The following is a 27,444-nucleotide window of genomic DNA, read 5'->3' as shown; positions in this document are numbered from 1 at the left end:
TTACAGAGGTCCAAGGGTTATCTTCTTAAACATTCCAGCAGGCTTGCATCAGGGGGAGCAGGAAGAGAAGGGAAAGCAATCAACTCAGAAGTTGCTACCTCTTCTAGTCAGAAGCTCAGCCAATCTGAGGCAGGAATTAACATCTTCCATTTTCAAGGGCAGAATCAACTGGTGGTGGTGGTGGCAAACAGGACACTTCTGGAATTTGTTGCAAACTTCAACTGGGAGTTTATCAAGAGGGGAAACATATTGTGTGTCTGTAAGGTCACTGGCACTAGAAGCAAGCTTTCAAATCACCCCCTGTAATTCCCCACTTAAATTTCAACCCTTGCATTTGCCATCTTTCCCATCCCAATACCACCTAAAAAGGATTTTTGCCTCCTACTGTCACTTCTACTTTTCTATAAAACAGGGGAAATACCCAGGGCTGTTGGCAAACTTCAAAAGATTAGAGGCAATGGCCTCGTTTCACATTTAGTTAGCTGCCTGATTTGCATTAAATATTTGATCAGGAAAGAGTCATCACAAATGAATATAAAAGAAGCTTGATTCCAAAAGTTTCTAATATGCTTCTTGAGGCGGTGGTTGTAAATGATATTGAACCATCATTTCCATGAAAATTAGGGACTATGTATGCACTCCTCCATGAATCTGCATAAAATGGTAGCACAGAAGTACTTCTGCATATATGAACACACATGTGGGCAAGAGAGAGCTGGGATATGACAGGGATAAATGAAAAAGGACATTAGACTATTGAGAACACTGTATGCTGCGTAGTGGAAACATTTTAATTTCACCTTACATTAAACATTATGTAAGAATGAGCTGGCTTCTCTCAGTCCCAAATAATTCTTTTCAAAGCAGTCACTGGATTTTCTCATGTACTCTCATTAATTATGGTACGTTTCTCCAACGTTCTTGTGAGCATAGAATATTAAATGTCAATATGCATTTAAAGACTGTCATGCATAGTGAAATAAGGCACTTGGGAGAGTTCTCAGGCAAGGAGAGATTAGAAGAATAATTGCCCATCTTGGGGATTTTTCTGATAGTATAGACCAAACTGCTGTAACTTGATCTTCTACAGTATGAAGTTCAGATTGGAGAAGGCTGGTGTAGAGCTCACCATGATGCCTGGAAGAGCCAAAGAATTATGGGCCCTCCATTGATACTTTTCTGGTCTCACCCGACTTTTGATATATTAAAGGAATAACTAAAAAATGAGAAGTTTTTAGACTGCAAAACAGAACAGCATCACAAATGGCCTCCATAAGCTTCCTTAGAAAACCAAGCAGAAATGTGCAGGTCCAACCCAGTGCAGAGTTTGGAAAAAAAAAAAAAAAAAAAACCTGTCCAGCTAGGACAAAAAAAGACAAAAATAAGCAGTAGTAATTTGGAATGACGATCAGCATTTTGGTGAACTGGTATTTTGTAACTGGTGGCGCCTCTATGGCAGTGAATTAGCCAGGAGACCCCACAGTCCTTCTGCAAGAAACATCACAACATAGTTTCAAAAATGTTCAGGAACTGCAACTGTCAACAGCCTCAGTAAGTGGCTACGTTTAGCTGATCTTGGCAGTTCTAAAAGCTAAGCAGGGTTGATCTTATTTCATACGTGGATGGGGAACATCCAGGAAGTCCACGGCTATAGGCTGATTATAAACTAAGCAACTAAAAAAAAAAAAAAAGACAATGGCAAACCACTTTCATATCACGCCAAGAAAACTGTAGACGTACGTCCATGTAGTCACAGGTCTTGAGCTCGACAAAAAGGCAAGGATGTGCTAAACCTAGGCCCTCCCCCAATTCCAGGATTCACAGGCCCCATTTGAGTCCCTAGCAAGACAGAAGACATCAAAATGAGATGAAAATAGTCGCTACCAATAACATGGCTTCCAGTTTGTTCTAGTAACTAGAAGTAGAAAAAATGCAGGCCCACGGTAGTAAAGGTGATAGACCTACACATTCCATTTCCCACAATGCTCAACCACCATCCTGGCATGCAGAATGAGTTTGGGGATTTTATTCATGCCAGGGTCTCTGTTAAGAGCCAAAGCACCCAAAATGTGCCAAGTTTCCCCTCCCCCTTTCTGAGAATAGACAATATCCCTAATAAGTCAGGAGCAGTGCACAGCTTCACCTAGTTGACTGCAAGTAGAACAGCAAGCACAAAAAATGCTTGGTCTTCCAAATGCTTGGAAGAGCACCTCGGCTCCATGAGCTGCGTTGGCTGCCAGTTCGCTCCTGGGTGCAATTCAAAGCCCGACATGGCATGGGTCCAGATTATTTGAGGGACATCTACCCATCCCATCAGGTCCAGCAGGAATGTTACGTTGCAGGTCCCATCTGCTAAGGAGTGCCATCTGACGGGACTCAGAAGATGTGCTATCAAGATGTGCTCCAGCCTCTGGAACATTGTTCCTCCTGAAGTGAGGTTAGCCCGATCCTGGTTAGCCTTTCAGAAAGCCCTTAAAATGTGATTTTTCCAGCCACCTTAGAAATCCCATGGGGAACCTGCAGGATGGTTGTACTGTGCCAAGATGGTTGCTATTCTCCCACAATCTTAAAAATTTGCTAAATAAACAAACAAACAAACAAACCCTTGTTATGTGCTATGATTGTTTCAGAATGGCCAGGGAGAGAAGGGTGCAGGATGCTCTTGGTTTCTGGTCCCTTTTCTTTCCCCTTGCAAGGGTTAATGTCAGTACCATCAAGACTCCGTATTAATGGGGTTATTATTCTCCTCATCGTGCTAGCTTTTATTTTCAAAGATGTACAGATAGTCCTCACTATCCGACCACAGTAGGGACTGGAATTTATGTTGCTAAGCGATTTGGTCATTAAGCAAATTGGAGCCGATTTTATGACCTTTTTTTACAATGGTAGTTAAATGAATCACCACGGTCATTAAGTGAATCCAGCTTCCCCAATGGATGCTTTTCCTGGAATTCGCTTAATGACCACGTGATTCACTTAACCACCACAGTAATTCACTTAATTACCATCATAAAAAAGGTCACAAATCTTGATCACATGACCGCAGGGGTGGTAAAGCACTTTTCCAAGGCTGTCATAATTCCGGATCATTGTTAAACAAATGGTTGTTAAGCGAGGACTACCTGTATGATAGACAGTTATCATATATTTGGCGGGCAGTAAGTAGAAGCTGTAGCCCTAGAAGGCAGAATTCAGATGTAGTACGTAAAATGGTACTTGACTGCATAGAAATTAAGTATTCACAGCTCAATGTTTGAAGTTTTACTTGTTATTGCTTTAAAGCAAGCAGATGGTTTTAAAGATTTTAAGTCTTGCCATTTCTAGCAGTAGGAACCAGCAACAAAGTTAAATCAGGTTGCTTTTAAGAACAATACAATCTTTGTCCTTATCACAGTACAGAAAGATTAGTTTTCAGTTTGTTCTCTTCGAAAGAAAAAGACAAAAGTAATGTTCCTTCTCTAGTCCAAAGTCAAAATGTTGCTGCTTCTCTCCACAATTAGATATTTTATGGACTCCGCAGCATTCCCAAAAAGGTCATATTATTGATTTTCTCACCATGCCACAATTTTTCTTATCAAGAAACACTTCACTGAGGTCTTATTTACAGGGTTACTGCTCCCATGGAAGATGACAGTTAGACATTTTGGATGCTGCACAGATAAACTTTATTAAGATGAGCTTAACCTTATATAAGGTCATGATATCATCTCAAGGAAATAATTTATAAAAAGAAAAGAGAAAGACAATACAGATTCTATTCTTTTCTTCTGTATTCATCACATTCTTCCTCCCCCCCCCCCAACCTGGAAACCTACATCCTATTTTTATTGCAGAATTGCTTTTTGTATTATAAATAATAAAAACTTGACATTAAACAGGAGAGATTTCTGCCATTCCCACCTCAGAAGAAGTCTTCCATGACATATTTTAAGATAATACTCACTGCACCTTAAAAACCAACAAATGTATTATAGCATTGGAATGTAATTATTATATAACTGTAGGTTACAATCAGATTTTGGTGCAGATGATTAATATTGTGGGTTTAAGATTTGCCTGACTTGAGTCTTGGATTCTGCTAAGAGTTTTAATAGCCTAGGATATTCAACCCACATTTCTCCAAGGAAAATAAGAAGCAAAAGGCTACTTAACACAAGATCACAGTCCAGCTATTGGAAAACTGGGTTAGGGGACCATTTATCTTCCTTTTAATCCAAGAATGAGAGACAGAGAACAGGCCTTGTTTATTCCTTTGAAAATGATAATGGTATTAGTGAAAAAAAGATTTAGCACTTCATTTCTTACCTTTTCTGATTCATACGGAGTTCTCGATGAAGATCCTGATGATTCCGGGATGATTTGACAGGATTAATTAGTTTCTGAGGCTTAATTAGTTCAGGATTGTCTTCATCTATGTAATCTGGTTCAGCCATGATATTTCTTAGTATCTGAGATGACTCTCTGGATTCCCAGATCTCACCTGGCTGATCTAAAACACATAGAAGATGTTCTTGCTCAATTAATTCAGCAACCAGGAAATATTACCAACCTATGTTCAAAAAGGCAGAGTTAAGCACTTAGAGGTTGTTTTATTTATTGCTACTAAATTGATACCCCAGTCTTCTGTTTATACCAACACCCGAAGTGGCTTACAATAACCAACACAGAATATAAAGCATAATAAAATCAAACCAAATAAAATCAAGCCAAAAATTAAAATCAGTATCCTTAAAAGAATTCAGAATTAAAAACTTGACAAATGAGATACACTACTGCCTCTTTCCTGAATAGTGAGAGACTGGGTGCCAGGAGCATCTCCTTGTGCATTTGCGCTGAACAAAGAATAAAGTGTTATGCTGGATCCTTCATCCCCTTGAGTTTTTCAGTCCTAACCCAGTTTAAAAGTGAGGACAGGACTTGTACTAGGTTAGGACTATAATGAGGGAGGTCTCAATCCATTACAAGCCCAGAGAACAATAGAGCCTTGTGTTTTTTCAAGGCAGTAAGTTTTACTGGTACAAGACACTGGCTCTTTTTTCATGGAATATTTGATAGCAAGTTGATCAGAACCTGAAGCATCTAATCAGATGCTTTATCCATTTCTCAGTGCTTTAGACTATCACATGTATTAGTCTTTTGACCCATTGTAAGGATAGCTTTCTCACTAGCAACATCCTCACTAAATCATCTTTGATTCAAACTGAACTCAATGTGTGGTAACTTCACAGACATCATGGTGTAGTTTTTAACAATTTGAAAGTGGTCTGACCGTTTTTCAGGGAGATTAACTTCCCCTGTATAGAGTAAGGAAGATGACCTTGACAGAGATATGCAAGATTTGTTACCAAAGCAATGAGGACTGAAACATATGTTAAGTCCACAACAGACAGAAAATATGAGGAAGAGAAGGAGGTTTAGCACAATCAGACTTACAAGATGGATGTCAGCCCCGCTAGGTAGATCAGACCAGGAAATCAATTCTAATAGGCCAAAACAACTTTTAGTGAGAATGACAATAATAACAGCATCTTACAAGTCTGATTGTGCTGTACCTCCTCCCCCTTCTAGTACTCTTGTGAATTAGGGAGGTGTCTACTTTCCACTTGCAGCTCTGCAACTTTGATCAGGATCTTGCATATCTCCATCAAGGTCATCTTCCTTACTCTCTACACTCAATGAACCTATACCCTGTGCTTTTCCATGTGCACCTAATGTCCAGGTCCAACTCTGCTTAGCTATTTGAGTTTAGCCAAGCATGGTTGCCATAAACTGTAATTAATCTGATCTTTGGTATAACAGAACCCTCTGGCCATTAATGTGGTCAATTCTCCAATCTGAGCATGACTTTTGGCTGCTTAAGAAACTTTAGAGTTTTGTTTTTTCTGATAAAAGCAGTCGTTGTCCAACAGATCTCTACCCCTGCACATTTCCAAATGTTGTGATTAACAGCATTACAAAAGACTCCTTAAGATGACCATGACAACTTGTTTCCATAATGTTGCCAAGAAAATTACTCAGACATGTCCATCAAGTCACAACCAGTCAACCTTGACTTGAGGAAGACACGACCTGACTTAATCCTTTAAGAAGGTTGGTAGTGCGGAATTTGATGACTGCAGAACCCCCCATTTCACGAGCTCTCAATGCCTACTGCACAGCTATTTGTCACCTCAATCTACACAGTAGGAATCAAATAGCTCATAAGTCCTGGTATATTTTCTGAAACTGTAATCCATCTCCAGTACAAAAGCTTTTTATCATTTAGATCTACCAAAATACCCAAACATAGATTCATTTTGAAAGGAAGACTAACAGCTTTCTCAAAACTCTTTTGATCAAATCTTTTCTTTAGCAATTTAAAAACCATCTTACTGATTTGGGTTTAGTGAGACCCACGCTTGACTTGGATGAATGGCAAGAGCGGAGCTGACGTCAGAGAAAGGGCGGGAGTATTGGCCTTGCATGAGTAAAATCTTTAGCAAAAACAAAATCAGATGGCTTCTTATATTCATGATCCCTTCCATCCCACAAACATAAGATTCATAGATCGTTTCTCATACATTGTTAACCACTACTCTGAAGCACCAACAACTTTGGGGGCTGCAGGAGGGGAGCAGAGAGTGAATCAACAGCAATCACGCAAACCAACTCAGATTCTGCAGCCAGGGTTTCTGCTGCATAAAAGCAGCAGCGCACAGAATCAACACAGAGGAAAATGCAACTTACTAAACGCTCCCAGGAGCATCATTCGCATAGAGCTAACAGCAGCTTCCCTGAACAGAAAAATTCTGTTAAGCTGCCATTTTTAATCAATAACAATAAGAAATACATAGCTTTTAATCCTTTTCATATGCCACTTTTTAAATTTTGCTACATGCCTTTTGAAGACAACACACACAAGTCTGTTGACCCATTTCTGAACCATGCTGAGTTGTTCCAATAATCCCATGCCCTCTTTTTCTGCCCTCAAATTCTTCCCCCGAATCACTGAAGTCACAAAGAGAGAAAGTGACCTATCTGCCAGGCCACATGTAGAGAGGCAGCATAACAGAGCAACCGGGCATTCAGAAGCATGCTCATGTAAAATTTGTTTAAAATTTGTTTCCACTTCCAGGAACATTGTTTTTCAGATATTTCAGTATTATAAAGATGGCACTCAGAACAATTTACTCTTCTAGCAAAGGGATTCACATTTAAACCAAACAGGATTTCATCTATGATTATTTAGGGAACATGAACAGAACTGTCACTCCAGTGCAATTATTATGTTGGAAATACACATTTTTCCATGAGAAACAGCTTGGAGAACTTTTTCTTATTGGGCTACTACACCTTTGAGGAGAATGTCCTGGGTAAAGCAGTGTACCAGCAAGAACCTAAGTTGCAAACCTTTTTTAAAATCCCCATTATTCAAATGTGGGCATTTACAGAATGGTGCAAAGATTTTATCTGAATTTTGCTTCTGAATCTGCAGCTGCTGTAAAATGTGGCTGCCAGATTGTCATTTGCTATATGTGTGTGTGTGTGTGTGTGTGTGTGTGTGTGTGTGTATGTATGTATGTATGTATGTATGTATGTATGTATATATATATATATATATATATATATATATATATAAAAAAAAAAAAATAATAACCAACCACAGTGCCCGGTTTCTAGTTTCAGGGCTAGTTCAAATTGCTGGTGGCTATGTCAGTTAGTAGCCAGAGATTCTCAGGACTATGTCAGTTATGTCAACCACCAACTGTTGCTCAGCTTCAAGGCTGAGAAGGATGGGGCAAAAAGCCTTTTAAACCATGGGAAGGATGGGTGAAAGAACTGCCAGAATTAAACTAAAGTGAGAGAGATGCACCTTCATATTGACAGAGGACAATCAAAGGTTTTAGTGGCCTCTTTCTAGTGTGCAGTAAAGCTTTGTAATTAGCTATGCAGAAGTCTTAATCAAGGTCAAGCCCAGAGGCTACTTAAATTGTGCCAAGGCAAGGGTCTGTGAATTTCTGCTGACATCTTGCCAGGGGGCATGACAAGCACTATAGATCTTCAAAACACACAGCCAAGATTTCTCAAAGATCCATTTGCTTTGATATCAACTTGAATGTGGCTTGCTATCATCTTGTGAATCAAATGTCTTAATGCCCTACCACCACAGAAATGTTAGTAGGTAGGAACACAGAACAGAACCTTCTCTATAGCAACCCCAGTTATGACTCCCTCCCTGTGTGATCAGACAGGAAATTTCTAATTACTTTTGGATGGGTGGTAAATCATGTTCATTCTTTCCTTAAATGGTTTTTATAATTCAGCACCACTGGTTGATCTTAAAAGTCTTCATTCCATTTAAGAATTGAGTGGTTACTTTGTTTCACAGGTTCCCTTGGGAAACTTTGTTACAACTTTATTTATTCATTCGTTAGAACAAAGAATGAATAAATAAATATAGGAACTCTGTGGTTTCTCCAAACAATCAAGCTAAGCTAACAATTCAACAGAGTTAATGGTAAAAGTGTCCAGAGCTGTGGACAAAAAAAAATCTCTATGTAGCCTTCATGAAATTAGGGAAGGATGCATCTATGCTTCCAGGAAAACATGTGAAATCAAGATATTCCAGATGTGCATTGCTACACTATGCCAAACTCAGTATTAGCCTTGGTTTGATTATGGTGGGCTAGTGTACTGTTGCATCTCAGTCTATGTGGTTTGTTTATGAGTCAATGTATTGTGAACCCAGAAAATGGATTAATTCAGGAACCAGGTGAAGCAGACAGTCTAAGGTTGCCCTCTGTGTGCTTGATATAAAGACTCATTATGGTAAGTAGAGGTTAGTCTCGCAGCTCAGGCATTATAGAGGTTGTCTACCCACTAAGAACATGAGATTTGCTCATCTTAAAATCAGAAAAAAACCCTCAATGTTTAAAACTTAAAGCCTCCGCACAAATAAAGTAAATACCCTCCTTCAAACTTGGTTCCTGATGATTTCATGGACACAATATGGGCATATTTTGTCACTGTCTTCTTTTGGGATTTTTTTTAAAGCTTCACAGTTTAGGTGGGATTTTATGGCAGTTGCCCATTTAAAAACTACGTCCATCTCCGCTTTGATTTTATTTTTAACTTTGAAATAGCCAAAGGAAGTTTGTTGCTGCCACCTGGTGTGACATCAGTGCAAATGCTTAAAGAATTCTTTCAGCATTGTTGGGGAAGGCCAAGGCGAACATCACAAGCCTGGCCAGCTACGTCCAAATCATAAAATCAAAGGAACATCTCAGAATGCTTTCTTAATTAGACTGTGACAAACCCACAAGCTAGACACTCCTGTTAGAACTAAGAAACAGGTCATTAACTCTTGCAATAAATGGAGTCATTAACAATAAAACCCTATTTTAACAAACTAATCAGGAAAGGTGGTGTTCGTTATTCACAACTGTTCATTAAATATGATAAAGCATCATTGTGGCAATTTATATCACTCGTGTAGTAATCTGATCATCATGCAAACAGCCCAAGTTGAATGCAAATGATGCCATTTTTGTTATTTGTACGATGACATTGTCACATAAACTACATACAGTGAAAGAAATGACATCATTTCTGTAATTACATCATCACACCGGAAATTTGGTCTGTTGCATGGAGATCTTATAAGATATAAAGTGTGAGATCTTGACAGCCCTCCCAGGTAAACCAGACAGGAAACACAACCGGATGAGCTAATTCTACTTTACTGTATGGCTACGTTAACAGAATCTTGCAAGCCTGAAAATACAAATCTCCCACCCTCACTTGTAACAGCCTGATACGTTAGGGCGGATCCTTTTTAAGTTTCTTTCTTTTCCTGTTAAGCAGCTGGGGGCTCCTTCCCCTTTTATCTGATCATTCCCTAAGCAGCATCTCTTCCCCTCATCTCTCAAGGCCATTCCCACATACCATTACAGATCTTTTGCATGTTCTGATGCTAGCTGGAAATGATGATGATGATGATGATGATGATAATAATGAGGAGGAGGAGGAGGAGAAGGAGGCGGCGGCGGCGGCTTTACCTGGAATAGCTTATATCCTGTGACAATACCTTTAACACCATCAAACAGCAACATGTGTTTATCCCAGGTCCTTGGGAAGGACTCGACAGGCGGATAAAAATGCCAAATCCACCTGGCTGACTGTGTGACCAACCATAATAATAATAATTTAATCAGCCTTCGTCAACCAGGGGTGCCACAGATGTGTTGTCTCTTCAATTTCGGCATGGGGCACCAGGTTGAAGAAGGTTGTTCTAAGCAATCCACTGTCTGACTTCATCAAGACGCTACAGGCAACCCATTTCTCAAAGGGTTTGTATATTTGCTGACACCAGACGCTGGTCTTTTTCTGCCCGGTGAGAGACATCCTCTGCTCTCTTCCAAGCACGGAGGGATGGGATGCCGACTGGTTCAGCTGATTCTCTGACATGTGACTAAAGCAACTTCTTGCAGGCTCAAAGGCTACCCTAAGGAGAACACAAACTGTCAGAGTCCTTGTCCATAAACCAGAGGTCAACAATAATGTATTATTATTGGCAGGGGCAGTCAGAAAAAAGAACCAATGAAGTGCACAGATCCCAAATGATTGATGGTCTCTCTTTCTGTGTGACCCCCCACCCCATCCCACATGCCCCTGGTTGCAGCCCTTTTCTCACTTGCAACCTCATTTACAGTTTTGGAGGAAATAATTGCATTTCTGAAGATCATTATCTCTAAAAAGGAAGGTAACAACTAAGGATCCAGTTAATACCTGAATGAGAAACCATCAGCCAATTCCAGGGCTGGAGGCTACACAGGGAAGTAAATAAATAATTAAAATCCAAGAAGATGAGAATGGGAATTCTGCTTCTATACTCCTGCCACAAAAACAATATGGACATGTTTATGAAGCCACCAGGAATGAAACTCAACTCAAGGGAGTCCACCTTTAAAAGCTTATCTTGCATAGGGAGAAGCAACACTATATTTTGATGGTTTAACTGGTCCTAGCAGCTGCTTAAAAATAATAGCAAGAAAATTAAGATAATGTTCATCTCCAAATAAAAGGCTCTGCCTGTTTCTTTTGGCAAGGTGGGGCATGAATGCAGACCCGTGTGTGTAGTGAGAGAGAGGGAAGGAGGAAGATTAACAGTAAGTGAGGAATGGATTTTGCTGAGAATGGGGTTTATGGCTCATAGAAGCTTGAAAATCTTTTGGCCCCAAGAATCAGAATCAAACCAACATATCAAAGCAGTTGCACTGAAAATATAAACTAGTGTTCCTTCCAAGAGTGTTGGAATCATAATTTGCTGATTTCCCGTTGGAAGTCAGTAATTTCAGTATCTCTGAAGATCACCAGGTTGGGGTATTGATAAATTCTAAAATGTACCCCAACCAAATAGCCTACAGCAAACATTAAGGACGGGAGGCATCAGCATGGAAAATGAGAATCACACCACCTCAAATTACTACAGTTTGGGAAATAAACATGACAAGTTAATTTGCATGAATGCTGTGCCAAAAAGTAATCAGAAGTTCATTAATATGCAATTGAATTTTAATCTATCACAAACAGAGTCCAAATTATCTTCTGGTTACAGATGACTTCAGCATTTTGAAGACTGAAAAGAATATTGCAGAAAATTTAGCTAGGGGTTCATTCCAGAAAGTTATAAAACGTAACAAGTGTGGGTGAGATATCAGCCTTCAACACATTAACACCAAATCCAATTTTGACAACAGTTATGATAATAAAGTGGCTATGTTCACTTTATTTTTATTTTTTTAAGCTTCACTTCTGCCAGTCATAAGGCTATTTTAGTCACATACTGTCACCCAGTGGAAGAGGGCTTTGGGAGAACTTCTTTCAGCAAGGAAAAGGAAATGCACAGCAGGATTATAATTTTATATGGATTTGATGAAATGGATGCTGAATCTCTGCACCACTGCAGTTGATACCTGAACATCTGGCAGAGGGGCAAACAGATGTATCCCATTTTTCGTAAGCTTCTCTGTAGCGTGACTTATCTTCTCTACCCCCAAAACTGATGGTGGCTCTGTCACTTGACCCATTCCTTTGGGAATCTCTGCAGGAGCTTATTCTCCAGCACACTACAAACCAAAGAGATAGCTCAAGGCTCTGAGTCCAAAAGCATCTGATCTCCAGGGCCTGAACCAGTGGTGGAACTAACCCATTGCTGGTTCAGTTATCTGCTTTTTACACTGTAATTCTGGGCATGCAACACTGTTAAACCTCCTCCTAAATCATCTTTTTATATTGCATCTCAGCGCTTAACATTTCTGCTATTGCTAAGCATTTAGGAATACACTGAAGAAAACAATCACTGAATTATGGAATTGAAAGGGACCACAAGAACCTTCTAGTCCAACCCCTTCAAATTTGCAGGAAGACCAATTAAGGTCCAAAACTATCTGAACTTTATGAGTTTCCTACAAGTTGTGTTCTGGGTTTCCAATATGAGAGAGTGAAATCCATTGGTGCAGGCAAGCACAGCCTCCCAATAATAGCCTCTACTGCCATTTTTAAAACTGAACACGAGCTTTCAATAATTGTGCAGCAAAAATTCAAGCTTTACCTTTATGATCCTTAATTCTTTTTATGACATCTCCCACCCTGGTTCACAGTTAAAACCAAGTTACTCTCAATACTTACAATTGGTTGAATCATGGATAGTTAACAATTTCCATAGCCTGTATATATGTAGATGACAGGACTAATCCACCAGGGCTGAACAAAGCAAGTAGGGTCAGACACAGGCCTTGGATGGGAAACCACCAAGAAATTCCAGGATCGTAGGCTAGATTAAGTAGTAAACAAAATCCAGACAAAGCAAGGCCCAGGGGCATCCTGGGGGCAAGGGGAACCAAAAAATCAAGTTGGCCCCTCCACAATTAAGGCTCTTCCTCTTTTTTTACATGCATGAAAAAATGTAAAATCATTTCCTCTTCTCTCAGTACAGCCCCAACAGAAAGCATTCGAAACAGAGTCAGAGCAGCTTTCCTCATAGGCTCTCCCCAGTTATCTGGGATTGTGGAAGATTCGGAAGTTGCAACACCAATGTATCTGGGGAACATCAAGTTGGGGAACAGCTGAGAGAAATGTTCAGGTTGGCAGAAAATCACACAGTCAGTATCTATTGGCTTGATAACAATTTAAAAGAAGCATCATTTACCCAAATCGGTCAGAGTGTCTTATACAATAATTGGAAAATAGTAATAAAGCAGCTGCAAATCTAATGCTACCATGGGAAGGGGGTAATCAAAAGTACCAAATAAATTCTTAAATTATATTTACACCTTTCTCAACACGGCTGGGAACTCTTGACGTTGTAGCCCAGCACAGCTGGAAGGTGCCAAGTTGGAGAAGGCCCTTATATCCAACACAAAGCTGGCTTTACTTTTTCAAACCCACACTGAAAAATAGTTTGCCTTACATTTATATCAGACTAGTTACCATAACTAATTGTTCATTTTCTTAAAATCAAAAATAGTCATTAGATGTACCATTTCATTACTGGATTTGCTTCCATAGTTTGGAAAATCCACAGCTTCATAGGTTCCCCTTTAAAATCTTCATGCAGTTTCCTTACAGAAACTCCAAATTAAAGGAAACAAGATATATTTTGCCCCCAAGGCTGGTAGCTATGTTTAGCTCATTAACAGTGCGGTTCAAAATATGTACCATGAATACAAAAGCTTGCTGGGAGAGAGTCAGAAGAATTTTTTTGTTTGCTTAAGTACAGTCAGCCAAGAGGAACTAGGTACAGCAGACACAACCTTTTGTGCGTATTTTAAAGATTAAATTATTGTGTCCAAACCTGATGGGGCTGAGTAACTAGATGAAGCACAGGGATGGGAAAATCCAAATGGAAATAAATATTTGAGAGCTCTGAAATAGCATGGCCTAAACTTCCTTATAATCTTGTAACTCAAAGTTTCAGAAGAAGTTTCAAAAGAACTCTTTTCTCCACTAAAAATCAAGTGTTTTCTCTAGCATATTTGTAAAACACAAATCCTGACATTATTTCCTTCAAATATAATAACCACATCAAAAATTGACTATTTTGAAATTTGTTTCTAATACCATCCTGTCTACAAAACCCACAATGATTCTCCTGAATGCACACGTCAAGCTCTCTTCTAAATTCTCATCTGCTGAAATGGCCAAAACGATTGGGATGAGCAAAATCAACCTAAGTAAATATGGCTATAACCCGTCTCTTTATGCAACATAAGATCAAAGCAGCCTGAACTACCTCCACTTTTATTGGAAAACAAGAGAATTCAGTGATCACAGCCTAGGTCTTAGAACTTGGCTTGATCTTGCAACCTTGGGCGCTACAAACCTGTGTGGTTTTCAAGGTCCTGGGGAAGCTGTCTTCAGACACAGCAGTGGTTGGTTCCTCTCTTGATATAAATAGTGCTTGATCCAGATGCAAAGCTGTGCAACCTACCTAGTATTCTGAGCACTGTGGACCATGAAATAATGGTCTGACAATTATAATACCATCGTCCAAGACTAGTGAAAAGTATGACCAAACAGAGATGAAAAATTAGACAAGCGCATCCTGTTCTGGATACAGGAGTCCAAGAACAGGGTGGAGCTTGGCCTTGCAAGCTACTAGTTAGATAAGTCTCTTGGCAAAGAACCAAGTTCCCCTTTTCTCAGTAAATGTGGAAAAAAACAGCTCACCAGGGGTTTCTTAAATTGCCTTGTGGTTTGTACACACAGAAGGATGGTTCATAATTTCTGGGTTTCTTCACTTCTTGGCTAATAGCACTGCAGGGCAGCAATAAATGAGGCAGATTTGCAAATAGGGTGCTGTCCGGCAAGAAGTGAATGGGGGAGGGAGACCCCCCCCCCCCGTGCGCATACACATCTAACCACAATTAAGTAGGGTAGAGCTGATCCCAATTAGTGGCAGCACCTAGCCAACTTTAGCTGATTTCCAAAAACTCAACAAGATCACACCTGGTTGGTACTTGGATAGTAAACCATCAGGAAAGCTCACAGTTCTAGGCCAAAGAGAGAGGTTGAAAAACATCATGGAAGAAGGTGACAGTAAACTACTTCTGTATTGGAAGAGTGAAATCACCAGGAGCTGGACTCAACTTCAGAGAGTGTTTATCTTTTGGAATAGAAGAGGTGACTTCAACAGCTGATTTCCTATCCTAAAAAGAGATATTTCAAAAAGAGCTTAGGTGGGGAACATTAGAGGAAAATATACATTGGTTTCTAGAACATGTTTACTATCCCTCATTATTCCGATATGCTTCCTCCATGGTCTTGACACTTTCCTTGGAGAAAGAAGATACTGGGGGGCAAAGCTGATACTTAGAATTTTGCTTGGCCCCCATGCTTGAAGCCCAGATATTATCGCATCATTATGCATCTTCCTCCTGCAGTCCAAAAGCTCTTACAATAGAGCTGTGATAGGTTTTCCTCCTTTATTTTTATTGCTGTAATATTCAGAAAAGAAACGCTATCACAGTATACAAGAAACAAAACAAAAAATAGAAAAATGAAAAGAAAAAAGAACACACAAATACGTTGTAATACACATATAAAAGTGACTACTTTTTAAAATTCCTAAATTGAACCTTTCTACAGTATTTTCATCCCATTGATACAGAGCCCTTCAAAGTACAGGGTGAGCATCTCTCTTCAGCCCAGGATTTTAAAGTCAGAGAAGCAGTATCTTTTCAGTAACATCAGTCCAAATAAAGATTAAATAGGCATGTATCTTAGTCCCAAACCATGTGTCAAAATCCCCTCAAATACATTACATTTCTGGATTAAAAAAGTAGACACACAACTCTTCTTGATCTTCTCAGGTGCCCAGGATATATGAGAAAGAATATTTTGATGAATTGGTCCCACTTTAAGATCACAGGAATCATATTTAACATTCATTAAAAGACACTGATTTGTTAAAACAGGGTATTTTAATTCTTATTCCAAAATTCTTGGAAACCATTAATACTTTTTAATTGTTTGTAAAAAAAAAAAAAAAAGATGTTTAGAAACTTACCAAACACCTTCCAATAATGCAAGTAAGCTACGGGTTTTAGAAGATGCTACAGCATCAGGGCAAAATGCTGGACCACAATAAAACCAATGATGTTTTATTAAAAATATTGCCATTCTGCAGTTTTAAATCACTTAGATTCCTTTTGTAATACAACAAATGTTTTGAAAGATTAATTAACAATAAACTGATCTAAGAGTATTGCTACTATTTTCTGCCCAAGTACTCCAGAAAAAGGATTTACTTGTGGTTTTTAAATTAGGGCCATCTGTTTCTATCATGTGAACTTCCAAGTAACTCCTAAAGTGACTTGAGATCTTTATGCTGGAAAAACACCTGAATTTTGGCTAAAAGAAGAACCAAGATACTAAAGTAGACAAACGGTAACTTCCCAGTTGAGCCAATAGTGCTTTTTTTTTTTTTTTAAAGAAAAAATCATTTAAATTCCACAAAGAAACAGAACCTAAAATACAGGCCCAATAATAAAGACAGAAATCAAGAAAATTAAAGCCCTTATGAAAATCCTGGTTTTGATTGCCCATCCCATAACATTTTTCTCAATATATGTCAATATAATCAAAATTAAAAGGTTACATGTGGATCCCTTTTAACGTAAACATGTGTATGTGTAGCTATTCTGTGTGTATACACACAAACACACACATATATACATGCATATCCACAGACATACAGTGGGGCAAAAAAGTATTTAGTCAGCCACCAATTGTGCAAGTTCTCCCACTTAAAAAGATGAGAGAGGCCTGTAATTTTCATCATAGGTATACCTCAACTATGAGAGACAAAATGGGGGGAAAAATCCAGAAAATCACATTGTCTGAGTTTTAAAGAATTTATTTGCAAATCATGGTGGAAAATAAGTATTTGGTCAATATCAAAAGTTCATCTCAATACTTTGTTATATATCCTTTGTTGGCAATGACAGAGGTCAAACGTTTTCTGTAAGTCTTCACAAGGTTTTCACACACTGTTGCTGGTATTTTGGCCCATTCCTCCATGCAGATCTCCTCTAGAGCAGTGATGTTTTGGGGCTGTCGCTGGGCAACACGGACTTTCAACTCCCTCCAAAGGTTTTCCATGGGGTTGAGATCTGGAGACTGGCTAGGCCACTCCAGGACCTTGAAATGCTTCTTACGAAGCCATTCCTTCGTTGCCCGGGCGGTGTGTTTGGGATCATTGTCATGCTGAAAGACCCAGCCACGTTTCATCTTCAATGCCCTTGCTGATGGAAGGAGGTGTTCACTCAAAATCTCACGATACATGGCCCCATTCATTCTTTCCTTTACACGGATCAGTCATCCTGGTCCCTTTGCAGAAAAACAGCCTCAAAGCATGATGTTTCCACCCCCATGCTTCACAGTAGGTTCTTTGGATGCAACTCAGCATTCTCTCTCCTCCAAACACGACGAGTTGAGTTTAGACCAAAACGTTCTACTTTGGTTTCATCTGACCATATGACATTCTCCCAATCCTCTTCTGGATCATCCAAATGCTCTCTAGCAAACTTCAGACGGGCCCAGACATGTACTGGCTTAAGCAGGGGGGCACATCTGGCACTGCAGGATTTGAGTCCCTGGCGGTGTAGTGTGTTACTGATGGTGGCCTTTGTTACTTTGGTCCCAGCTCTCTGCAGGTCATTCACTAGGTCCCCTGTATGGTTCTGGGATTTTTGCTCACCGTTCTTGTGGGTCATTTTGACCCCATGGGGTGAGATCTTGCGTGGAGCCCCAGATCGAGGGAGATTATCAGTGGTCTTGTATGTCTTCCATTTTCTAATTATTGCTCCCACAGTTGATTTCTTCACACCAAGCTGCTTGCCTATTGCAGATTCAGTCTTCCCAGCCTGGCGCAGGTCTACAATTTTGTTTCTGGTGTCCCTCGACAGCTCTTTGGTCTTGGCCATAGTGGAGTTTGGAGTGTGACTGTTTGAGGTTGTGGACAGGTGTCTTTTATACTGATAACAAGGTCAAACAGGTGCCATTACTACAGGTAACGAGTGGAGGACAGAGGAGCCTCTTAAAGAAGTTACAGGTCTGTGAGAGCCAGACATCTTGCTTGTTTGTAGGTGACCAAATACTTATTTTCCACCATGCTTTGCAAATAAATTCTTTAAAAATCAGACAATGTGATTTTCTGGATTTTTTCCCCATTTTGTCTCTCATAGTTGAGGTATACCTATGATGAAAATTACAGGCCTCTCTCATCTTTTTAAGTGGGAGAACTTGCACAATTGGTGGCTGACTAAATACTTTTTCGCCCCACTGTATATGTGGATATGTGTAGAAGTAATATTCCTTTAACAACATTCATTCTTCCCCATAAACTCATGGGAATTTCCAACCATTATTTATATTGGTATTAATCTGAATTAGTTTGAAATCAAAAGCATGTCCTGGAAATTCCAAGTTATGTAAAACCATAGCATAAACAAAATTCCATTATAGTCCACAGAATAAGAAGTATATCAGACTTACTCCTGTTCACTGAATAACCTGACAATGGTTATTACAACAGGGTAGTAGCCATAAATTTTGAGAGAGGAGATTTATCAAGAAGCCCCAAAATATCACAGAATCATACAGCTGAAAAAGACCTTACAGTTTGCCTGGTCTAATTCTTGCTCAGTGCAGCATCTTTGACACATGACCATCCAGCCTGTTTTTGAAGACTTCTAGCAAAGGAGAATGCCCTTTGATTTGCCCTCTGGCAGCTCACACAGTCAGTAAGCTACTCCTAATATCTACCGGGAATCACTTTTCTTGTATGTTCAACTCACAAATTGAAGTGAGATATTGAGCAAGGTCCACAAGGTTCACTCTAGAACTGCTACTCTTCAATGCTTTTTATCAATGACCTAAATTAAGGGGTGGAAGAAATCAGATTTGCAGATGACACAATACTTAGTGGGATCATTAAAACCTAGAAGACAAAAAAAAATAAATTCTGGATTTTTGTAGGTTAGAAATAGAACGAAATTCAGCAGAGACAAAGTTCTTGCAAAAAAAAAAAAAATCCTGGAGCAGTAGCTGATTACAAACTGAATCCAAGTCTGATGGGATGTCGCTACACACACACACAAAAAAAGCAGATGCAATTTTAGGCTGTGTTAATTTCCAAATCACAGGAAGTAGCACTTTCACATTTTTCTTGCTTTGATTAGTCCTCATCTCAAGTCCCAGTTCTGATGACTCAGAGAAACTTAAGTTCAGAGATGGACACAAGGAAGATCACCACAGTAGAAACTAGGGCTATGAAGAGAGATTAATGGAGCTGAGTATATTTTGCCTTGAGATGAGGAGATATAATACTCTCCAATTATCTAAAATATGGCACAGAGGAAGGGCTGGAGGGCAGGACAAAGGAAGTCATGAGAAGGCAGATTTCAATTACAAAAAAACTTTTTAACAGTAAGAGCAGTGAGATCAATGATCCAGATAGGCCTTGTATCCAAGTGGAAGCTAGACAGCCATCACTCTGAGATACTTTAAATTGGGTCCTTGCACAAGGGGCTGGGCTTGATGGCTTCGGTGTTCTCTTTCAACTCTATGATTTTTTGGAAACTCAAGAAGGGACTGGATAGACATATGCACCATGGCAGACTGATAGAAGTATTTAACTGAATTGCTTCACAAAGCAGTATTTTGATGCAAGTCTTTCTAGTAGTGGGTAATTCCACTATATAGCACTTAATTCCACCATTTCACAAATTATCTCAATAGCCCTCATAACAAGCCATTAATATAATTCATCATACTCTCGTTTAATGAAGATGAGGTGGAAAAGCTAAACAGTGGTTTACCAAGGCTCACCCATGAGTTTATAACTGAAAGACGTTAATTATGTGAACTTGTTGACTTGGAACTGAGTTGTTCCAGGAAAAATATAGGGACCACTTTATCAGTGAGCTTTGAATCACAAAATGCTCAGCTCAAATTTCTATTCTAACATGAACTCACTGGGTAGCATTTTTCAGCTGTGGTAATCATACCCTTCCTAGGATTTTTCTCCCGTTCCTTTGGAAAGATACTTTTATTTTAAGATATAATCCAAGTAAAAGAGGACAATCCTCTAAAGATGTAACAGAAGGACAAAAAAAAATAAAAAATAAAAAATAAAAACCAACCCTGGTTTTCTTGCTTAAATTAACACAGTTGACTGCCTCTTTTCTTTGCAGATTCTTTGCAGGTTAGAGGGATAGAAGAACCAATGACAGCTCTTCTCTTTTCAGGGTAATGCTTTGCACACCTGTGTATAAAACTCACTATTTTGGGGACAGAACATTCTGGAATGTCCTGCAGTCTTCTGGAAGGCAGCAAACTGGCCATTTCAAAAATTATTCAGTAGTTTTCTGGAAGTAAACCTAACCAAACCGAAAGTGCTTTATGAATGGTGAGTTTTGCAACTAGTAATAACCTAATTGGGGTCAGAGGTATTTCAAAAGCATTAACCAAAACTACAGATGCAAAACACTATCTTTTCTGCATTCTTAGTCTATGGAGCAAGAAACAATCACAGTTTTTAAAATTATTAATTTATTTTTAAAACTTACATAAAGCTCTCCAAAATGCAAGGAATCTGTAAGCTCTAGTAATAAAAGTCAAGGAGCACAATGAAAAAAGGAGACTAAAATTAAATATAAAGAAGACCAAACTAATGACACAGGTACAACAATCAGCCTTACAACTGGCAATTAAGATATTGAAGTGGTGGATAGCTTCTGCCTTTTAAGATCAACCATCAACAGTAAAGGAATCAACAGATAAGAAATATGCTGCAGACTAGCACTTGTAAGAGCAGCCATGAAGGCCTTGGAAAAGATATTCAGATGCTGTGATGTGTCTATACCTACAAAGATCAGAATAATCCAATCCATGGTATTCCCCAAGACACCCTATAGAAGTGAATGTTGGATTTTAAAAAAGCAGGATAGGAAAAGTATTGACACTTTTGAACTTTGGTGTTGGAGAAGACTCCTGAGAATGCCATTGACAGCCAAGAAAACAAATAAATGGATCATCGAACAAATCAGCCCAGAGTTCTCACAAGAGGCACAAATGACCAGGCTCAAATTATCCAACTTCAGACACCTTATGAGAAGACCTAGCTCTCTGGACAAGGCTCTAATGCTGGGAAAGGTAGAAAGAAAGAAGAGGACAACCAGCAGCAAGGTAGATGAACTCAGTTACAATGGTGATGGGGGCACCATTGGAAGACATGAAGGACCAGATTAGGGCCAGTTCCTCATGGAGAAAATCCATCTATGTGGTAAACACCAACTTAACAGCAAGTAATCAATCAATGAACCAATACTCTTTAAAACCAGAGTTTCTCAAGATGGTTTCACTTAAACGATAAAAGAAATCATAATTACATGAAAGAAACAAAAAAGGGCTGGGAAAAGCTTAAATCCAAGGCAAGTGAATCACATACATTGATTGTCTCATCATCTCAGAATAGCTGAAAACAGGCATAAATAAGTTGATATTTAGAAGGAACTACAGAACAAGGTAAATGTTCTCAGTGTTCTAAGAATGACTGGAAAGAAAAGATGGCAAGGCAAGATGATGGCTCATGTTGAAAGAGCATCCTTTCAGGACATTTCATAAAACAAGCAACACACCATTCTATCATAAGACTTGGTTACATCAGAATGCTTCTCCTTTCAGAACAGAATTTGTATCAAGTATTTGAGAAATGTCTTGCTTAGGAAGATATAGTCTCTCTTTCTAAACATTCATCTTGGTTACAAACTTTATCTATGGAAGGGACAGGAGAGTAAAGAAGCAGATGAACTATCAGATGCTCAGTGTTGGATTAGTTCTCTCTGTGTAATATGGAAGACATGTTCCCTTCCTGTTGCAACAGTTAGCACAAAGACAAACCTAGCAGCACATCTAAATGCAGTCGTACTATAACATTATCTCACAGGTGGAGCCATCCATCCTGGATAGCATTTTCTGGAACTAATTATCAGTTAATTCCATTTCCTCTTAAAAACTAAGGAAACCTCTGTCTAGCGGTGCTGTAATTGGAAACATTATGCAATTACTCTCATAGTAGCAGTTTGCACTGGGTCATTGTTGCTTTTGCATGCTGTGGATTGTAACCTCTCGTATTTAAGCCAGGAGAACATCTTTTGACCCTGGAGAGATTTCCAAGCTAAATTGGAAGGTGGTGAATGGATCCCCTCTCTCTCCTGGAGTTTCCACATAGCTTCTCTCACTTTTTCCTAACTCTCCAGAAACATTGAAAAATGCACTTGCCAGCAGAAAGGCCTCTATGGATCCAGCTTGCTGGCAAGTACATTGGTTTTTTCAACACATGTTAAATGTCCTTGAGGAATAAGATGCCAAGATCACCCTTGTGAGCAAATCAGCATAAAGTAATAAGCCCACAAATATGCAGAGATTCCAAACAGAACCCTACCAGATTTGAAAAAAAAGGGGGCAAGAAGATCACAGCGGGCCAAAGACACCATGCACATTTAGGATAGATGTGCATTTTTAACTCAGACTTTGTGTGCAGGTTGTGACAACACCTAGCCATCCTTAGCTGTTCTCAGAAAGCTAAACAGGATATCTGGTTAGTGCTTGGGAGGGAAACCACTGGAAAATCCCCAAACTGTCCATTTTTCTGAGAAATGTTTTAAAAAATCTTATAATACTGAAACAATTTGTCATTGCCTCCTTATCACCGAGAGCTACATGAACATGGAATCACCTGGATTCCCATATGACTTGAAGAAGATTTTACTTTGTATACTCTTGTTCTGGATTTTCTGTTTCATATTTCAAACATTCTAACAAATAATTTCTTAATCAGAAGTCAGGTTCCTCCCATCCCTTTATAGTGTTTTAACAAATGCATTATTGTTGCATTTGAGTTAAACAAAATGGAATTAAATTGTGTTTTAGCAATCTCTCTGTAACTTGACCATTCTAATGCATTTAGACTCTCTATAATATTTACTGGTGGAGAAAATCTGACTCATCTGGGAACAGATTTGCTTTTTGGGGTTACGATCCTTAACAGCCATGTCATCAGAACAGGAACAAGTATAATGTACAGCATGGAGCATTTCTAATTCCTGTAGCCTTTTATGAACCACTGGCATGTAAAATATCTTTAGAGCTTATTAGGGAGATTTTTTTTCCTGAACCATAATCAGGGGATCCTCAACTGATTATGGGCAGCGTTTTTATACGCTGGCAGTTTTCCAACTTCCATGGTTTAAACTCACTAGCAAAAGAGTTCCCACAGTTGTGCATCTCTCAAAGTTCATGAGCTCTAATGCCTTTTCCTTCCCAGACAATGGTGCCAACATTTATTGCTGCCCTCTGAATGGCACAGTGGGTGTTCCCCATCATTCTCATCCTACTCTAGAGAATAAATCACCAGCGTAATCCTTGTTAATGTGCACAGAAAAGCACACTGGTTTCCTCCTCTAAAGCAAGGAGGAGAGAAACCAGCAAGGCTTTGGTGTCTCTTGCAGATCAGAAGCTGAATACATTAGGGTTTAGGTCCAGTTACGCCCCACATTTTCTTCAGGCTGGGATGTAAATCTATTGGCACTATTACTCTACCTGACTGAGGAAAAAAAACAAAAACAAAGATTTCTACATATCATCTTCCTCATTTTCGACATGCCCAACGTAGCAAAAAGATGTGTGGCTTTGTTCCCATGGTGACAGCCACCATCTTGAGTTTCTGGACCTCTGTCTACAGATGTGTTTGGCTTTAGCTAACTTTCAGACTTAAATTCATAAGAGTTTCACATCACTGTATGTGCTTATGCATATGCACAAAGAGATTTTATATATATATATATATATATATATATATATATATATCCATTCACATGCCAACATTGCACATTTTGGAGAAATGTCTAGACTCTTGATTCATACAAAGGAGACCTCAGATGCTTTACTGTATCACCACTATCTAGTCCAAAACACAATGAGAAAATAATGGACACTTCCATCTGTACATCTTGCCTCTTCATCTCTAACTTTCACTTATACCTCACAACAAATGGCTTTTAAAAATACTTCAAGAAAGTTTGCCTTACGCTTAAAGCCTGATCAAAATACTTATGCAATCTCTCTCTTTGCATTAGATTAAGGAGGATTTGAAAGTCAATTGAACAACATAGGAAAGTCTTTGTCACCATTTTTCAAGGCTACATTTCTTCTCTTCAATCTTTCCTTCCTGGCTGACTGGGGGCAATCCAGGTTTACAGAGTTTCATTTGCTCCACCCACAGTGGCCATAATTGGTAACACTAGCTCTGTGCAAATTCTGCCAGGTCCACCAGCACTGCTGAAGCATTGTCTCAAAGGAGAAGAGCAAACTGAATGTGAATACCACATTTTTATATAGGATATGATTCTACATGCAATTTGCATATTTGATTGTATAGAGATTCCACCTTTTTGCATATGATCCCCAAATGCATGCCTAACATGGCACTAAGATTAGAAGATCAGCTTTCCCAGAATAGAAATATGGTAAACAATACTATTTGCTTGGATCAGGGATAATTTAACTATGGGGCCGCTGCCATTAGCAGCACTGGTCACATAGAGATCCATGTGATGGGAAAGTATTGTAGCTAAGTCGCAAACAGATGGATTGCATGTGATAATCTCTGACTTAGATAGAACCAAGCAAAGGACTGATGATGTAGAACTAAATATGAAATCAAAGCTCCAGGATTTATCAGTGTCTTAGAGAAAGACCGAGAAATTTTCTCAGATTATCTAAGGTCACTTACTCATCATGACTGTCACTAGACCCCATTTCAATGTTTTTCCCATAGTTGTTCTACAGGACAGATTTAAGAATATCCCAGCCATGCAGAGCCTTATGAATTGGATGAGGTTCAGTCAACTGAACACCTCTACTTAAAACAATTGAAAAATCCCTGGCCATGCAGTTGAATTGTATATTTTAATCACCTTTCGGAAGACAAAAACATGAAGGTAACATATGCAGTGGCCAAATTCTGCTTTCCAGCTTCGAGGACTCAAATATTATGTGATCTTTGGCAAGCTTGGATTAATGCATATGACTCTTGTACTTTCTTTTTCAGATGTGTTTTCCTGGGCATTTTTTGGTCTAAGACAGTAATAAAGTTGCTTTTTGCAGTGTTTTATCAGTGTACATCAATTACAACCTCATGTCAAAGAAATAAAAGAAATGATGAAATATGCACGCTTCTATTCCTGAACTGTAATTAGTCAAGTAGTTAACTATCAGAAAATATTCTCTGCTCATGATTCTATTTAGCAGCACGTTGGTGAGCCAACCTATGTAAAAATTCCCTTACCAAGTCCTTCTTTATCATCACTTGGGGGAAGTCCTCTTTTTTGTCACAGCTTCTAGAGAAATGTCATTCATTCATTCATTCATTCATTCATTCATTCATTCATTCATTCATTCATAACATTTGTATAGCTGCCCAACTTGTACCAAACTCTGGGCAGCTCATCACAGCAGAAAAGCAATCAGATTTTTGTGAAGGTCTCTTCCAAATTTTGCTTGAATTCTGTAAGCATTAGAAGTTCCATCTCCATGAAGATGAGACAATCAGTTGATGCTGGAGTTGTTCTTTCTTACCTCCCCCCTAGAAATGAGCATAAAATGACACCATGGTGGGGGAATGGGGGTGGAATTAATTGGCCTCACCTTGACCAAAACAAAAACTGAGCACATGATGCCCGAGAGCTCCTTCTGTGACCTTTTTTTTTAGCTATTTTTTCCAACTGTGTATGCCTATGCTAAGCCAAGAACAAGCAATAATTAGAGCCATGATACATTGTGCATAATAACCCAATATTCCTCCTTTTCAGCCCATCTGCTTTTATTTTATGTGCAACAGCCACACTCCTAGTCTATGCCCATCTACTTCCATATGCTTGCAATTTCTGTGTGTCCTTGTTAATACAGCTTTTGAAGAAACTTACAATTATAGTTACATAAAAATGCAATAAAATGACCATGCTTACACAAAACTGCCAGCAGGCAAGGGGAAAGGAAAAAAACCTGATAAAATCCAGCTAAAAAACTGACCTAGCAATCTCTCTACAGATTAACTTTCCAGAACAATCCTGAACATTTTCCGTGAGTATCTTCCTAGCTGGTACTTGACAGTATAAATAATCTGCTATAAATTAAGGAATTAAAAGTTATTTTAAAAAGTTATAATGACCATGCTGGGATCCAGTCATATTTCTAGCAACATATTCATTCTCCTTCTAGTGTCCTTTAAAAACTGCACTGGAGATGCAGGAAAGATTGTTGATGGCACATCAGATGTATGGGAGGCATGATCTAAGCACAGCTAATGTTTTTAAAAGATCAGCAACTACACTGCAGTCTTATTTATTATAAGAACTCTTAATAAAGAACTCATGTAGTGCCCATTAAGATAATAGATAAGCCCATGGAAAAATTATTCTTATCACATATTAGTAGCCCACTGGATTGTTACCTTTGTGTACAAAATACTATAAAAGGTCCGTGGAATTTTTATGCACCAGGATTATATTTCACCAGCATCCTAAAAATAACTTAATACAGGTAGTCCCTGGGTTAAGAACGCCCAGTTTACAGATGACCCATAGTTAAGAACAGGGCCTACTGTAGCAAAATTTGAGTTAAATACACAATAATTCAAGTTAAATACACAATGGTTCGAGTTCATTACACAATACTACTTATACAGTATCATGCAATAACACTGTCTGGGCTTACATACAAATTCACCTTAAGGACAGACCTTGGGAACGGAACTCGTTCTTAAACTGGGGACTACCTGTACTTAAAAAAAAATAACCAAAGTTTTCAGGCCTTTTAATTTACTTCCATGGTGACCACTTAAAACACAGGGGTTATATTACCAGCTTATACAGAATCTAGCAATGTAGAACTTGAACTTGGAATGTGGTTTTAGGCTGAATGGATAAGAGAAGGCTAAGATTAAAATAAATATCCCAAAATGTCAATTAACTCTGACATGATAAAGAGAATTAAACATTTCTAAAATCCAGTTTCATACTTTGAACCTTTAACACACTTTACATAACAAAAGTTATTGACACAATATATTCCACTTTACTTTATTGTTACTTATAAGCAGCATCATGTGTAGTCTTGCTCCTTATGATTTCCAATTCCTTCAAAGAGATGATAGCTCTATCCTCATCTGTACTTCATCAGTCAGTGAATAAGGAAACCGGGTGAAAAAAATGCTGGAAAATGTTTTTTAAGTTACAAGAGAAGAGACTAGCCCACAGCCCTGGGACACCCTGGAAGTTGCCCATCCAAGTGCTAACAAGGTTTGTCCTAAATGCTAAAGAAAGCTAAAAGAAAGCTTCA

General features: G+C 38.8%; 1 protein-coding gene across 1 annotated transcript in view; it reads right to left on the bottom strand.

Moving 5' to 3' along the window:
• The window catches only part of FAM107B (family with sequence similarity 107 member B), a 63,840-nt gene that overhangs the window by 12,471 nt on the left and 23,925 nt on the right, over positions 1 to 27,444 (bottom strand). Inside the window, exon 2 of the mRNA XM_088134835.1 lies at positions 4,306 to 4,489. Within this exon, the coding sequence (XP_087990961.1) occupies positions 4,306 to 4,433 (128 nt within the window). The 5' untranslated portion in view covers positions 4,434 to 4,489. The remainder of the gene's footprint in view (positions 1 to 4,305; positions 4,490 to 27,444) is intronic.

This window comes from Python bivittatus, unplaced genomic scaffold (genome assembly GCF_059951505.1).
Source record: "Python bivittatus isolate LINGU-HERP-01145 unplaced genomic scaffold, Pbiv_v1 ctg000120_np1212, whole genome shotgun sequence".
In the NCBI taxonomy this organism is placed as follows: Eukaryota; Metazoa; Chordata; class Lepidosauria; order Squamata; family Pythonidae; genus Python; species Python bivittatus.
This window is presented reverse-complemented; position numbering and strand designations above follow the sequence as displayed.